At 36.1% G+C, this 14,846-nt stretch overlaps 1 protein-coding gene across 6 annotated transcripts in view; it reads left to right on the plus strand.

Moving 5' to 3' along the window:
• Positions 1–14,846, plus strand: part of LRBA (LPS responsive beige-like anchor protein) — a 718,950-nt gene that overhangs the window by 79,108 nt on the left and 624,996 nt on the right. For all 6 annotated transcript variants that reach the window (XM_087437546.1, XM_087437548.1, XM_087437549.1 and 3 more), the window contains exons 5-8: positions 2,311–2,406; positions 13,052–13,173; positions 13,261–13,387; positions 14,094–14,213. In XM_087437546.1, coding sequence (XP_087293672.1) covers positions 2,311–2,406; positions 13,052–13,173; positions 13,261–13,387; positions 14,094–14,213 — 465 coding nt within the window. The remainder of the gene's footprint in view (positions 1–2,310; positions 2,407–13,051; positions 13,174–13,260; positions 13,388–14,093; positions 14,214–14,846) is intronic.

Raw genomic sequence — 14,846 nt, forward strand, 5'->3', positions numbered from 1 at the left:
GATGCATAGAGTAGATTATTGTGTAACACTTAGAATCAGTGTATAGAGTAATATGAATAGATGCAAAAAGCAGGAAGAAAGTAAGAAACAGAATGATATATCTAACCCAACATCATTTAAATTATAAGTACAATCACACAAAAACACATTTTTGAAGGAACACATATAAAAAGATTAAACATGTTAATATATTTGCTTATGGGATTGGGAGAAGAGTGAGAATAGGTTTAGAGGATAAAGGGAAAAAAATAAGGAACTATTACTAAAACAAGAGCAAGGCCTTGCTCAGAGGTTTATTTTATTTATGTAGCTTTTACTATCACATCAGTGCAGTGGAAAATCCCTATATAAATCTATATCTGCTTTTCTGATTATTACTTTAGCACAGATTTTTACATATGGAAATCGTGTATCAATGGGCATGAACATTTTTAAAGAATCTTGAAATATGACTATTAAATTATTTTCTGAAAGGCTCTCCCAATATACAATTCTCCTAGCAGTGTCTGTGGAGGAAAGTGCTTATCAATGTATTCTTTTGTTGATTGCTTTGTAGAAAAGGAAATTTTTTTTTTAATATTTTTATTTTATATTTTTTATTGATGTCATAATAGTTTATAACATCGTGAGATTCCAGTTGTACATTATTGATGTCATAATAGTTTATAACATTGTGAGATTCCAGTTGTACATTATTATTTGTCAGTCACCATATAAATGTGCCCCTTCACCCCTTGTGCCCACCCCCCAACTCCTGCCCCCTGGTAACCACCAAACTGTTCTCTCTGTCTGTGTGTTAGTTTATATAGAAAGGAAGTTCTGAGGAATGATTTCTCTAGATGGAAATGCTACAATACTGTATTTTTATTTTTGACTGCAGAGTTATTTTTGGTTATTTAATTTTGGAATTTATTTTAGAAAATCATTGTGATTGTAGTTACTTGTTATTACACTTTTATAATTGAGCAGTGTAGTTAATTGAAAATCTCTTCATCACCTAAGAATGAAGCTTTTCACTTAACATTTAGGTAGACAATTGGTGAACTCTTTTAGCAAGTTAGTACTGATAATTTAGAGCAGCTATCAAATAAGATGAAATCAAGCCAGTGATTTCACTTGTAGTTTGACACTGTTTTGAACTTTTAACTTTTAACAAAGAGGAATATACTACACTTTATCTTATTTGCTTGTAAACTGATTAAAATGATAGTGTATATCTGATTGTCCATTGCATTTCCTTGTAAATGTAAATGAGCTTTTTCATTTTAGCTGTTGGTTGTTTAATGTATTAGAGGAGACTTGTGGGTCAAAGAGGCATTAGTCAAATAGATATAATGTTACAACTTTTATACATGCTAGTAGAGGTATATTGTAGAATGAAATATGATAGGGAGATTTAATCCAGTCTCAGAGGTCAGGGAAGACTGCTCTGAGGAAGTGACCATTAAGATGAGCTCTAAAGGATGGGTAAGATTTATTTAGTTAAGAGGGGAGGGAACTAGGCCTAGTGGGACATTTTAAGCACAAGGAGTAGCTTGTGTTTAGGACCTATTATGGGAAGAAGACAGAGAAGGCATTGTGGATGGAGTGCAGGGAGAAGAGATTTAGGGGCAAAATGAGGCTAACAAGGTAGATAAAGTATGTGGTAGGCCATGTTAGGAGTTTTGGTCTTCATTTTAAAGGCTATGGGAAGCTACAAGAGAGACAGAATAATATAAAGTGAATAAATAGTGAATAGATAAAGTGAAAGAGTAGTGATTAAAAGGATGGACTCGGGAGTCCAACTGAGTTCTTACCCCATCTTTGCCACTTGATACTTGTGTGACCTTGGATGTGTTCCTCTGTCTCAGATTCCTCCTCTATAAAATGGGATAATAATAATCTCTCACATGGTTATGAGGTTAAAATATTTTATTGTTTTTGAAGTGCCTTAAACAGTGGAACGTAGTGAGCATTATTTATTTGTGAAATTAAAAAGCGTTCTAAAGAGGGATGGGTGGTAAGTTGATGTAGTTTGTAATATTAAAAGTTCATTTTTGCTGCAGTGTGATGAAGAATTTCAGGTGTCAAATGGTATTGGCCCATATTTATCAAACACCTCATATGTCCTATAGTGTTATGGAAGAATGGCATAGAGTGCATTGTTTAAGATAGTTGGAAGTAACCTTTCTTTGGTTATTTTATATGCTTTTTAGCTTATAGCATTATTTGGTTATTCTTGATTATATTAAAGTATGACTATATTAAAAAATAGGTATTTTTGTTGTATGATGAATAGTGTGGTTAATGAGTTGTTGATTATTTTTATAGCCTCCACATGCTGGGAAGTTGCTGTCTGTGTTAAAGCACATGCCTCAGAAGTATGGTCCTGATGCCTTTTTCAACTTTCCGGGAAAGAGTGCTGCAGTAAGTAAATCGTAATGAGGAAATCACTTGGAGTTCGTCTTTCCTTTGCTTCCTGCAAGTACTGTCCTGTAAATACCCCTGACAGGTTCTGTGTTAGGTGGAGATTTCTTTGCACGACCTAACTTAATCTTTACAGGAGTTGTGCGTGTTACTTTTTCCTAACTGTTTTAGAGGTGAAGAAATAGCAAGCTCAAAGAAATTAAGAAAGCTGACCACTCACACCTTGGGGCAGCAATGGAATAAGAACCCAATTCTCTTTTTTTTTTTTTGTGTGAGGAGATCAGCCCCATGCTAACATCTGCCAATCCTCCTCTTTTTTTGCTGAGGAAGACTGGCCCTGGGCTAACATCCATGCCCATCTTCCTCTACTTTATATAGGATGCCGCCACAGCATGGCTTGCCAAGCAGTGCGTCGGTGCGCGCCTGGGATCCGAACCGGCGAACCCCGGGCCGCCGCAGCAGAGTACGCGCACTTAACCGCTTGCACCACCGGTCCGGCCCCAAGAACCCAATTCTTTTGAACAAAGTCATGCTGTCTTATGAATTTATCGCTGCATTCTCAAATAGATCTTTGTGTGTAACACTTTCCCTTTTATCTTTTTTTCCTTTTTTATTTTGAAGAGGATTGGCCCTGAGCTAACATCTGTTGCCAATCTTCCTCTTTTTCTTTTTTCTCCCCAAAGCCCCAGTATATCCTAGTTGTAAGTCCTTCTAGTTCTTCTTTGTGGGACGCTGCCTCAGCACGGCTTGATGAGCAATGAGTAGGTCCATGCCCCGCATCCGAACCGGTGAACTCCAGGCCGCCGAAGCTGAATGTGCCAACTTAACTGTTGTGCCACCGGCCCGGCCCCCTCACTTTTATCTTTTCTAACATCTTTCTTTAGCCTTACATTTCCCTATTCCTGTTTCTTTTGCACCTGGTGTATAGAATGAGAGTAACTCTTTGAAACTTTCTAGGCAGTTTTCCTGACTTGTGAGTTTCCATATTATATTAGGCTCAGCATTCTTATAAGCTGTAATCAGTGTACAAATAAGACAATTATGTATGGTAATAATAGCTCTAATGTTTCAAAATGTTATAGGAGTATATAATATAATATATATATATTTTTTATGGAAACTTTTTTACCTCCTCATTATTGCACTGGTCTACCTGTTACAAGTGAACATTTTTTTAAAGATATTTCAGCTTGGTTTTTTTTTGAGCTTACCTTTTATTCATTTTTTACTTTGGTTCTCATAATATCTTATTTGCTTATTGGGCTGTATGTAGCCAGGCAATACTTGCAGAAAGAAAAGAGTGTTTAAAAAAGACATTTGTGATATTTGAATGTTTTGCACAGAATGCACAGCTTTCTTTGGAAAGTTTTGTTGCTCATTTTGTTTTTCCTTTATAATTTTTCCTTAATAAGCATTTTAGATTTGAAGCTTTCCAGAATAACTTTACTTTGTTGGTATTGAGCTTATAATTTGTCTCTAACATAAAAAAGTATACTTATGGATCAACCTTTTTTTAGTGCATGTTATATTTTTATTAGTTATAATTCTCTGAGATTGTAATGTGTCCGTTCCACTTACTTGCATGTGTCGTGGAAGTGGGGCAGTTCAGCTAAGCAGCTTTTGGAACTTTCGGAGAATAGATGTTTTAAATATACTCAATGACTCATTCCTTAAACATAGCTTTTAAAGAGAAGTTAATGGGCCAGCCCGGTGGCTTAGCTGTTAAGTGCACGCGCTCCGCTACTGGCAGCCCGGGTTTGGATCCTGGGCGCGCACTGACGCACCGCTTCTCCGGCCATGCTGAGGCCGCGTCCCACATACAGCAACTAGAAGGATGTGCAACTATGACATACAACTATCTACTGGGGCTTTGGGGAAAAAAAGGAGGAGGATTGGCAATAGATGTTAGCTCAGAGCTGGTGTTTCTCAGCAAAAAGAGGAGGATTAGCACGGATTTTAGCTCAGGGCTGATCTCCCTACCAAAAAAAAAAAAAAAGAGAAGTTAAAATATTCATGGGTAAATTATTTTTACAAAGTTTTCACATCTTCTACTCTTATTTTTCAGTGAGAGAGAACATATATACACAATGAATATGTATTCTTTTATTATTAATTAATTTATTTTTGCTGAGGAAGATTCGCCCTGAGCTAACATCTGTTGCCAGTCTTCCTCCATTTTGTATGTGGGTCACTGCCGCAGCATGGCTGCTGATGAGTGGTATAGGTCTGCACCCGGGAACCGGACCCAGGCTGCCGAAGTGGAGCACGCCGAACTCAACCACCAGGCCACGGGGTTGGCCCCTATTCTTTTATTTTTTTAGTATTGCAACATTCATTTTAAATCAGCCTCTTGAAGTCTCAATAGTATGATTACATAAATTTGGCTCCACAATGTTTTGCATGTTTTATGGAATATCTTCTACATATACAAGAATGTATGTGGGTATATGATATATATACATAAATGCATATGTAAGTTATAATAAAAGCTTGTGTAGTATGATCTTTTTTTAAACAGCTTTATTAAGTTGTAGTCCACATACCATGCATTTCACTCATTTAAAGTGTACAATTGAATGGTTTAGTGTATTCACTGAGTTGTGCAACCATCATCACAGTCAATTTTAGAATATTTTTATCACCCCCAGAAGAAACTTCACACTCGTGAGCAGTTGCTGCCATTTCCCCCCAATCTCCCAGGCCTAGGCAACCACTGCTCTACTTTCTGTCTCTATGGATTTGTCTATTCTGGACAACTCATACAAATGGAATCATATGATATCTGGTCTTTGTGATTGGCTTTTTTCACTTAGCATACTGTTTTCAAGGTCCATCCATATTGTAGCATATATTAGTGCTTGATGCCTTTTTATGGCTAACTAATATTCTCATGTAATAATATACCACATTTTGTTTAATCATTCATTAATTAGTGGATATTTGAGTTGATTCCACGTTTTGGGACTGCTGGTATGGGGTTTTGTGTACAAGTTTTCGTGTGGACATATGTTTTCTTGTTTCTTGTGTATGTACCTAGTAGTGGAATTGCTGGGTCAAATTGTCTGTCTAACCATTTGAGGAACTTCCAGATTGTTTGCGAAAGTGGCTGTATCATTTTACAATCTCACCAGGAATTTATGAGGGTTCCAAGTTCTCCACATGCATGCCAACACTTTTTATTATTTATTTATTTATTTATTTACTTATTTATTTATTGATGTTTTAATAGTTTTTAACATTGTGAAATTTTGGGTTGTACATTTTTGTTTGTCCATCACCATATATATGACTCCCTTCACCCCTTGTGCCCACCCCCCCACCCCCATTGTCCCTGGTAACCACAATACTGTTTTCTCTGTCCATCTGTTGGTTTATATTCCACATATGAGTGAGATCATACAGTGTTTGTCTTTCTCCTTCTGGCTTACTTCACTTAACATAATACCCTCTAGGCCCATCCATGTTGTTGCAAATGGGACGATTTTGTCTTTTTTAATGGCTGAGTAGTATTCCTTTGTATGTATATACCACATTTTCTTGATCCAGTCGTCAGTCGAGGGACACTTAGGTTGCTTCCACTTCTTGGCTACAGTGAATAATGCTGCAGTGAACATAGGGGTGCATAAGCCTCTTTGGATTGTTGATTTCAGGTTCGTTGGACAGATTCCTAGTAGTGGGATGGCTGGGTCATAGGGCATCTCTATTTTTAATTCTTTGAGGAATCTCCATACCGTTTTCCATAGAGGCTGCACCAGTTTGCATTCCCACCAGCTGTGTATGAGGGTTCCTGTTTCTCCACATCCTCTCCAACACTTGTTGTTTTTTGTCTTGGTGATTATAGCCATTCTAACGGGTGTGAGGTGATATCTTAGTGTTGTTTTGATTTGCATTTCCCTGATGATTAATGATGTTGAACATCTTTTCATGTGCCTATTGGCCAGCTGTATATCTTCTTTGGAGAAGTGTCTGTTCATTTCCTCTGCCCATTTTTTGATCGGGTTGTTTGTTTTTTTGTTGTTCAGTTGTGTGAGTTCTTTATATGTTATGGAGATCAACCCCTTGTCAGATGTATGTTTTGCAAATATTCTCTCCCAGCTGGTGGGTTGTCTGTTCATCTTGATTCTCGTTTCGTTTGTCTTATAGAAGCTCTTTAATCTGATAAAGTCCCACTTGTTTATTTTTTCTTTAGTTTCCCTAGTCTGGGTAGACATGTCATCCGAAAAGATTCCTTTATGACCAATGTCAAATAGTGTGTTGCCTATATTTTCTTCTATGAGTTTTATAGTTTCAGGTCTCACCTTCAGGTCTTTGATCCATTTTGAGTTAATTTTTGTGAATGGCGATAGCAGATGGTCCACTTTCATTCTTTTGCATGTGGCTGTCCAGTTTTCCCAACACCATTTATTGAAGAGACTTTCCTTTCTCCATTGTATGCTCTTAGCACCTTTGTCGAAAATTAGCTGTCCATATATGTGTGGTTTTATTTCTGGGCTTTCAATTCTGTTCCATTGATCTGTGTGTCTGTTTTTGTACCAGTACCATGCTGTTTTGATTACTATTGCTTTGTAGTATGTTTTGAAGTCAGGGATTGTGATGCCTCTAGCTTTGTTCTTTTTTCTTAGGATTGCTGTAGCTATTCGGGGTCTTTTGTTGCCCCATATAAATTTTAGTATTCTTTTTTCTATTTCTATGAAGAATGTCATTGGGATTCTGATTGGGATTGCACTGAATCTGTAGATTGCTTTAGGTAATATAGACATTTTAACTATGTTTATTCTTCCAATCCACGTGCATGGGATATCTTCCCATTTGTTTATGTCATCATGGATTTCTTTCAATAATGTCTCGTAGTTCTCATTGTATAGGTCATTCACCTCCTTGGTAAGATTTATTCCTAGGTATTTTATTCTTTTTGATGCAATTGTAAATGATATTATCTTTTTGAGCTCTCTTTCTGTTAGTTCATTATTAGCATACAGAAATGCAACTGATTTTTGTAGATTGATTTTGTACCCTGCAACTTTGCTGTAGTTGTTGATTATTTCTAATAGTTTTCCAATGGATTCTTTAGGGTTATCTATATATAAAATCATGTCATCTGCAAATAGTGAGAGTTTCGCTTCTTTGTTACCTATTTGGATTCCTTTTATTCCTTTTTCTTGCCTAATTGCTCTGGCCAAAACCTCCAGTACTATGTTGAACAGGAGTGGTGAGAGTGGGCAGCCCTGCCTCATTTCTGTTCTCAGAGGACTGGCTTTCAGTCTTTCCCCGTTGAGTATGATGTTGGCTGTGGGTTTGTCATAAATAGCCTTTATTATGTTGAGGTACTTTCCTTCTATTCCCATTTTGTTGAGAGTTTTTATCATAAATGGATGTTGTATCTTGTCAAATGCTTTCTCTGCGTCTATTGAGATGACCATGTGGTTTTTATTCTTTGTTTTGTTGATGTGATGTATCACGTTGATTGGTTTGCAGATGTTGAACCATCCCTGCGTCCCTGGTATAAATCCCACTTGATCATGGTGTATGATCTTTTTAATGTATTTCTGTATTTGGTTTGCCAATATTTTGTTGAGGATTTTTGCATCTCTGTTCATCAGCGATATTGGCCTGTAATTTTCTTTCTTTGTATTGTCTTTGTCTGGCTTTGGTATCAGGGTGATGTTGGCCTCGTAGAATGATTTAGGAAGTGTTCCATCTTCCTCTATTTTTTGGAATAGTTTGAGAAGGATAGGTATTAAATCTTCTTTGAATGTTTGGTAAAATTCACTGGAGAAGCCACCTGGTCCTGGACTTTTATTTTTTGGGAGGTTTTTGATTACTATTTCAATGTCTTTACTTGTGATTGTTCTATTCAGATTCTCCATTTCTTCTTGGTTCAGTTTTGGGAGGCTGTATGAGTCTAAGAATTTAGCCATTTCTTCTAGATTGTCCAATTTCTCATAGTATTCTCTTATAATCCTCTGTATTTCCGTTGTGTCCTTTGTAATTTCTCCTCCTTCATTTCTAATTTTATTTACTTGAGCCTTTTCTCTTTTTTTCTTAGTAAGCCTGGTTAAGTGTTTGTCGATTTTGTTTATCTTCTCAAAGAACCAACTCTTTGTTTCATTAATCCTTTCTACTGTTTTTTTGGTCTCAATTTCATTTATTTCTGCTCTGATTTTTATTATTTCTTTCCTTCTGCTGACTTTGGGCTTTGTTTATTCTTCTTTTTCTAGTTCTGTTAGGTGTAATTTAAGGTTGCTTATTTGGGCTTTTTCTTGTTTGTTAAGGTAGGCTTGTATCGCTATGAGTTTCCCTCTCAGGACCGCTTTTGCTGCATCCCATATGGCTTGGTATGGCATATTTTCATTTTCTTTTGTTTCCAGATAGTTTTTGATTTCTCCTGTAATTTCATCAATGATCCATTGGTTGTTCAGTAGTGTGTTGTTAAATCTCCACATTTTTTTCACTTTCCCAGTTTTTTTTTCGTGGTTCATTTCCAGTTTCATGGCATTATGGTCTGAAAAGATGCCTGTTATGATTTCAATCTTCTTAAATTTATTGAGGCTTGCCTTGTTTCCCAACATATGGTCTATCCTTGAGAATGTTCCATGCGCACTTGAGAAGAATGTGTAGTCAGCTGTTTTTGGATGGAGTGCTCTGTATATGTCTACTAGGTCCATCTCGTCCAGTTTTTCATTTAAGTCTACTATTTCTTTATTGACTTTTTGTCTGGATGATCTATCCATTCATGTAAGTGGGGTATTAAGATCCCCTACTATTATTGTGTTGTTGTTAATGTCTCCTTTTAGGTTTGTTAATAGTTGCTTTATGTACATTGGTGCTCCTATGTTGAGTGCATATATATTTATAAGTGTTATATCTTCTTGGTGGAGTGTCCCTTTTATCATTATATATTTCCCTTCTTTGTCTTTCTTAACCTGTTTTATCTTGAAGTCTACTTTGTCTGATATGAGTATGGCAACACCTGCTTCCTATTGTTTGCCATTAGCTTGGAGTATTGTCTTCCATCCTTTCACTCTGAGCCTGTGCTTGTCTTTAGTGCTGAGATGTGTTTTCTGGAGGCAGCATATTGTTGGGTCTTGCTTTTTAATCCATCCTGCCACTCTGTATCTTTTGATTGGAGAGTTCAATCCATTTACATTTAGGGTCATTATTGATATATGAGGGCTTAATGTTGCTGTTTTGTCACTTATTTTCTGGTTCTTTTGTGTTTCCTTTGTTTCTTGTCCCGTTTGTTTCGGACTGCCAATTCAGTTTGGTTGTTCTGTCTTATGACTCTTCTAGTTTTCTCTTTGTTTATCATATGTGGTTTTGTTTTGATTATTTGTTTAGTGGTTACCTTGAGGTTTGTGTAAAAAATCTTGTGTATGAGACAGTCCATCATCTGATGGCCTCCTATTTCCTTATACTAAGTCAATTCAATCACTTTCCTCTTCCCCTTCTAAGTCGTTCTTGTTATACCTTATTCTATCTTGTGTTGTGGCTGTGTGTTCACAGTGATGAGGTTAAATTTATTTTTGGTGAGTTCCTTCCTTTCATCTTTGATTTTAGTATTTAAGTGATTGCTAACCTATTCTGGTAAAGATCTACTATTTTTCTGAGTTTATCTACCTATTTTTCTCCTGGCTCCAAGCTTTGTATTCCCTTTCTCTTCTTTTTTTCAGGCCTGAGGGCCTTCTTGAGTATTTCTTGTAGTGGGGGTTTCGTGGCCATGAACTCCTTTAGCTTTTGTTTATCTGGGAGAGTTACTATTTGTCCATCATATTTGAAGGACATTTTTGCTGGATAGAGTATTCTTGGCTGAAAGTTTTTGTCTTTCAGTATTTTGAATATATCGTTCCAGTCTCTCCTAGCCTGGAAAGTTTCTGTTGAGAAATCCGCTGAGAGCCTAATGGGAGTTCCTTTGTACGTTATTTTTTGTTTTTGTCTAGCTGCCCTTAATATTGTTTCTTTGTCATTGACTCTGGCTAGCCTTACCACTAGGTGTCTTGGAGATTGCCTTTGCCTGTTGATATATTTAGGTGACCTATTGGCTTCGCTTACTGGTATTTCCTGCTCCTTCCCCAGATTTGGGAAATTCTCAGCTATTATTTCCTTGAATAGGCTCTCTGTTCCTCTTTCCCTCACTTCTCCCTCAGGAATACCTATAGTTCTTATGTTACATTTCCTAATAGAGTCAGATATTTCTTGGAGACTTTCTTCATTTCTTTTTAGTCCTAGTTCTCTCTCCTCTTCCATCTGGAGCATATCTGTATTCCTATCCTCTAAAATGCTAATTCTTTCCTCCATATTGTCAGCTCTGTTCTTTAAAGATTCCAGATTCTCCTTTATCTCCTCCACTGTGTTCTTCATCTCCATCAGCACTGATTGGTTTTTCTTTATGATTTCAATCTCTTTTGTGAAGAAACTCCTAATCTCATTGAATTGTTTGTCTGTGTTGTCTCGTATTTCGTTGAGTGTTTTTATGATAGCTATTTTGAAATCTCTGTCGTTTAGATTATGGATTTCTGTGTCAGGGTTGGTTTCTGGGTGCTTGTCATTTTCCTTCTGGTCTGGTGATTTCATGTATCTTTGCATTGTGCTTCCTGTGTTGGCTTTGTTTTTCCTCATCCTGGAAATCTCTGGTTGCAATTTCCACCTGCTGCCACTGTGTGGTGGTAAAGGGCTGTGTAATCTAAGCCGCCTGCGCTCTGCCGCATTTTTTCTGCTGCGATCCGCGGGTAGGATTGCTTGGTCTGGTTTGTCGCAGATCACTTGGTCTGGTCTGGTCTGCTGAGCTGCAGGGTCCGGTTTGCAGGGGTGGGGGGCTCTCTCTTTTGCCCTCTGGGTCCCTGGTGTGGGGGGCTTCTTGTTTGCCCCTCATTATGCACTCTCTGGGGTGCTCAGATGTTGCTGGTAGCCCTGTGGCTCTTCTGAGTCCTCTGCGTGGGAGTTTCCCACTGGAAACTTCAGGCTGAGTGAGCCCGAAGAGCTACGGTTTCCCCGCCGAAGGCCGCCTCTCCCCCCTCTCTGGGAGCCCTGTGGACCGGGATTGCTGATCTGATGGGGAGGGAGAGGAGTTCTCCTTACCTCTCCCCACTTGCTCGGGGCCCCAGCACTTTCCATTCTCAGATGTGTGGCAGTGTGGATCTTTCCGATCTAGCTTTTCACTGTCTGGGATTCCGTTGTTGGTCTGTGACTGTTCCTTTTGTTGTATCTTATGGGGGAAGAGTTCATGGGAAAGCTCACTCCACCATGACGCTGACATCACTCCCCAACACTTTTTAATGTCTGTTTTTGATTATAGCTATCCTAGTGAATGTGAAGTAGTATCTCTTTGTGGTTTTGATTTGCATTTCCTTAATGACTAATGATGTTGAGCATCTTTTCCTGTTCTTATTGGCCATTTGCATATCTTGTTTGGAGACATGTCTATTCAGATCTTTTGTCCATTTTAAAATTGCTTTTGTCTTTTTATTATTGAATTGTCAGAGATCTTTAAATATTCTGGGTACAAGTTTCTTATCAGATATATGATTGGCAAATATTTTCTCTCATTCTTTTGGCTTGTCTTTTGACTTTGTTGATGGTATCCTTGAAAGCATGAAAATTTTTATTTAGTGAAGTCCAGTTCATATATTTTTTCTTTTGTTGCTTGTGCTTTTGGTGGCATAATTAAGAAGGATTTGCCTAACCCAGTGTCATGAAGATTTACCCCTAATTTTTGTTGTAAGAGTTTTATGTTTTAGCTTTTACATTTAGATCTATGTTCCATTTGGGGTTAATTTTTGTATATGATGTAAGAAGTGGTCAGCTTCATGCTTTTGCTTGTACATATCCAGTTGTTCCAGCTCATTTGTTGAAAAAACTATTCTTGTTGAATTGACTTGATACTCTTGTTGAAAATCAACTAATCACAAATATAAGGGTTTATTCCTGGGTTCTCAGTTCTATTCTATTGATCTATATCCCTATCCTTATGTCACTACCACGCAGTCTTCATTACAGTAGCTTTGTGTTGTAGGTTTTGAATTTGGTAGTATGAGTCCTGCAACTTCTTTTTCAAGATTGTTTAGGCTATTCTGGGTGCGTTGCATTATATACTGTGATCTTTTAAATAAAATTTTAAACCAAGTGGTAAAGTCATTTATACAGTGACTTCTGAATACGATTTAAAAATCTCATGAAAATACGTTATGAACTAATCCTTTTCAGCTTATATTTGCTTTTAAAAAATAAAATCATATTCCAAGCTTTTTCCTTAATGTTTTAATTTTCTTTCTTATCTGTCTTTCTCTATTCTATTACCTTAACATTTCAGCAACAAATTTCCGATTTGATATCACTACCTGTCTCTTTTAGTTGGAATCTCTTTGGATATGTTCATTGTAAGAAATGAAGCAAACAAAATGTGTGTCCAGCAGGTCACGTGGAATATGTCTATCATTTAATTAAATTAACATCATCATTATGTATTTTGGAAAATTTATAAGTTATTAAAAGTCTTCCTCCAGATAAAGAGGTGATTCGTAGATATTTTAATCATGACAGAGAGTAGTATGTAGTAGAAATATATATATAGCATTGTAAAGTCTCATTTTCATGATTTCAATAATAAAGTTTTTCATGTGAGTGAGTAACTCAAAATTTTTTCCTTTAGGCTATTGCATTACCTCCTATAGCCAAATGGCCGTACCAGAATGGTTTTACGTTTCATACCTGGCTTAGAATGGATCCTGTAAATAACATCAATGTGGATAAGGATAAACCATATTTGTATTGGTATGTAGTTCTATAACTTAGTGTTATTATCTTACTTTGAAAATGAGAAGAATATTTAGAGGTAAAATGAAAACTCATTCTTTATAGTTTCAGAACCAGCAAAGGTCTTGGTTATTCTGCTCACTTTGTTGGGGGCTGTTTGATTATAACATCGATCAAGTCAAAAGGAAAAGGCTTTCAACATTGTGTGAAATTTGATTTCAAGCCGCAAAAGGTATGTGATCTTAGTGAGTTATAGTTGTGTTAACAAGTTATGCTAGCCTTCAAAATGCTTTGTTTTTATGTTATTGACATAATATGTGGTAAATCACAACTCTTTTTATACTATTTCAGAAAATGGAGTGTAAACTGCTGGACAATTATTATTAACCTCTCTGATTTAGATAATGAAAAGAGTGGATATTTCGTTATTTATAGAGTTTAAGAGAAATACAAGGGGAAAATATCAATGGCAATTATTTTAGTAGTAGTATTAGTAGTAGTAGTAGTAATATGTGTTTTTTCTTTTGTACCTTAAAATTTAGAGATTAATAAATGGTTTATCGACAAAATGTGTATATATACATATATAGATAGATAGGTAAATAGCTAGATAAAACAAATTCGGCAAAATGTTGACAGTTTTGGAATCTATGAGGCGAGAAAGAGGGTATTTATATGAAACTTTAGTTTTTTGGTATATTTTAAAATTTTCATAATAAAAAGTTGGAAAAATAATTTCACAATTAAGTTCTTATCCGTTGAGAGTTGCCTTGAATAAATATTGTTCCAGAGGTTGAGTATTGAATTTAATAAAGGAAGTCTTATTTTAGTTTTAGATTTAATTGTAATTTATTATTTAATTTTTACTGTTATTATCAATGTGGCTGAGTTATTGGACGGATTATTATCTTTTTTGTAAACTGTTTTCGCTTTTTCAGTGGTATATGGTAACTATAGTGCACATTTATAACCGATGGAAGAACAGTGAGCTTCGATGTTATGTGAATGGTGAGCTAGCTTCCTATGGAGAGATAACATGGTTTGTCAACACCAGTGATGTAAGTGGTTTGAAAATATTATAATGAAAAAAATTATTTTAAAAGCATGAACTTTTAAATTAAGAAAAATATATTTTGCATTGAATATAAATTTTAGAAGGCCACAATGGCATATTTTTATAATCATAGTTTGGCTAGCATGTTAATATATTAATAGAATAGAACTATGTTAATGTGTCACATAAGATACTACTCAGTCCTTGTAAAGTTATTCTGGACAGGGTTGAGATAAGGATTTATAGGTAACAGTGGATATATATTTGAAGTGTTTATGTCATTGGTCAAATTAAACTTGGGAGGAGCTCTATTACAGGGTTCTGATCATTTTTATGAATGAGTTAGAGGATGCCTTCTTATAAATTTTGCATATAATTCATAGCTGCTATAGAAACTATGATGTTATAATGTTTTCAGTATTCAAAAAGAGATCCATAGGTTAGAATTAAGTTCAAATGTTCTTTTTTTTCCCTCTAATTCCTTTTTTTAATAGAACACTTGAAAAATACAGATCAGGAAAATGCATACAAACTGTACCACCAATTCACCATTAACTCCTTTCATATCCTATGCTATACATATTTACATGTTGTGTAACGCTAACTTTAAGACCTCAAGTTGTTGTAATGGGTAGAC

Source organism: Ceratotherium simum, chromosome 12 (genome assembly GCF_057802395.1).
Source record: "Ceratotherium simum simum isolate JZ-2026a chromosome 12, ASM5780239v1, whole genome shotgun sequence".
In the NCBI taxonomy this organism is placed as follows: Eukaryota; Metazoa; Chordata; class Mammalia; order Perissodactyla; family Rhinocerotidae; genus Ceratotherium; species Ceratotherium simum.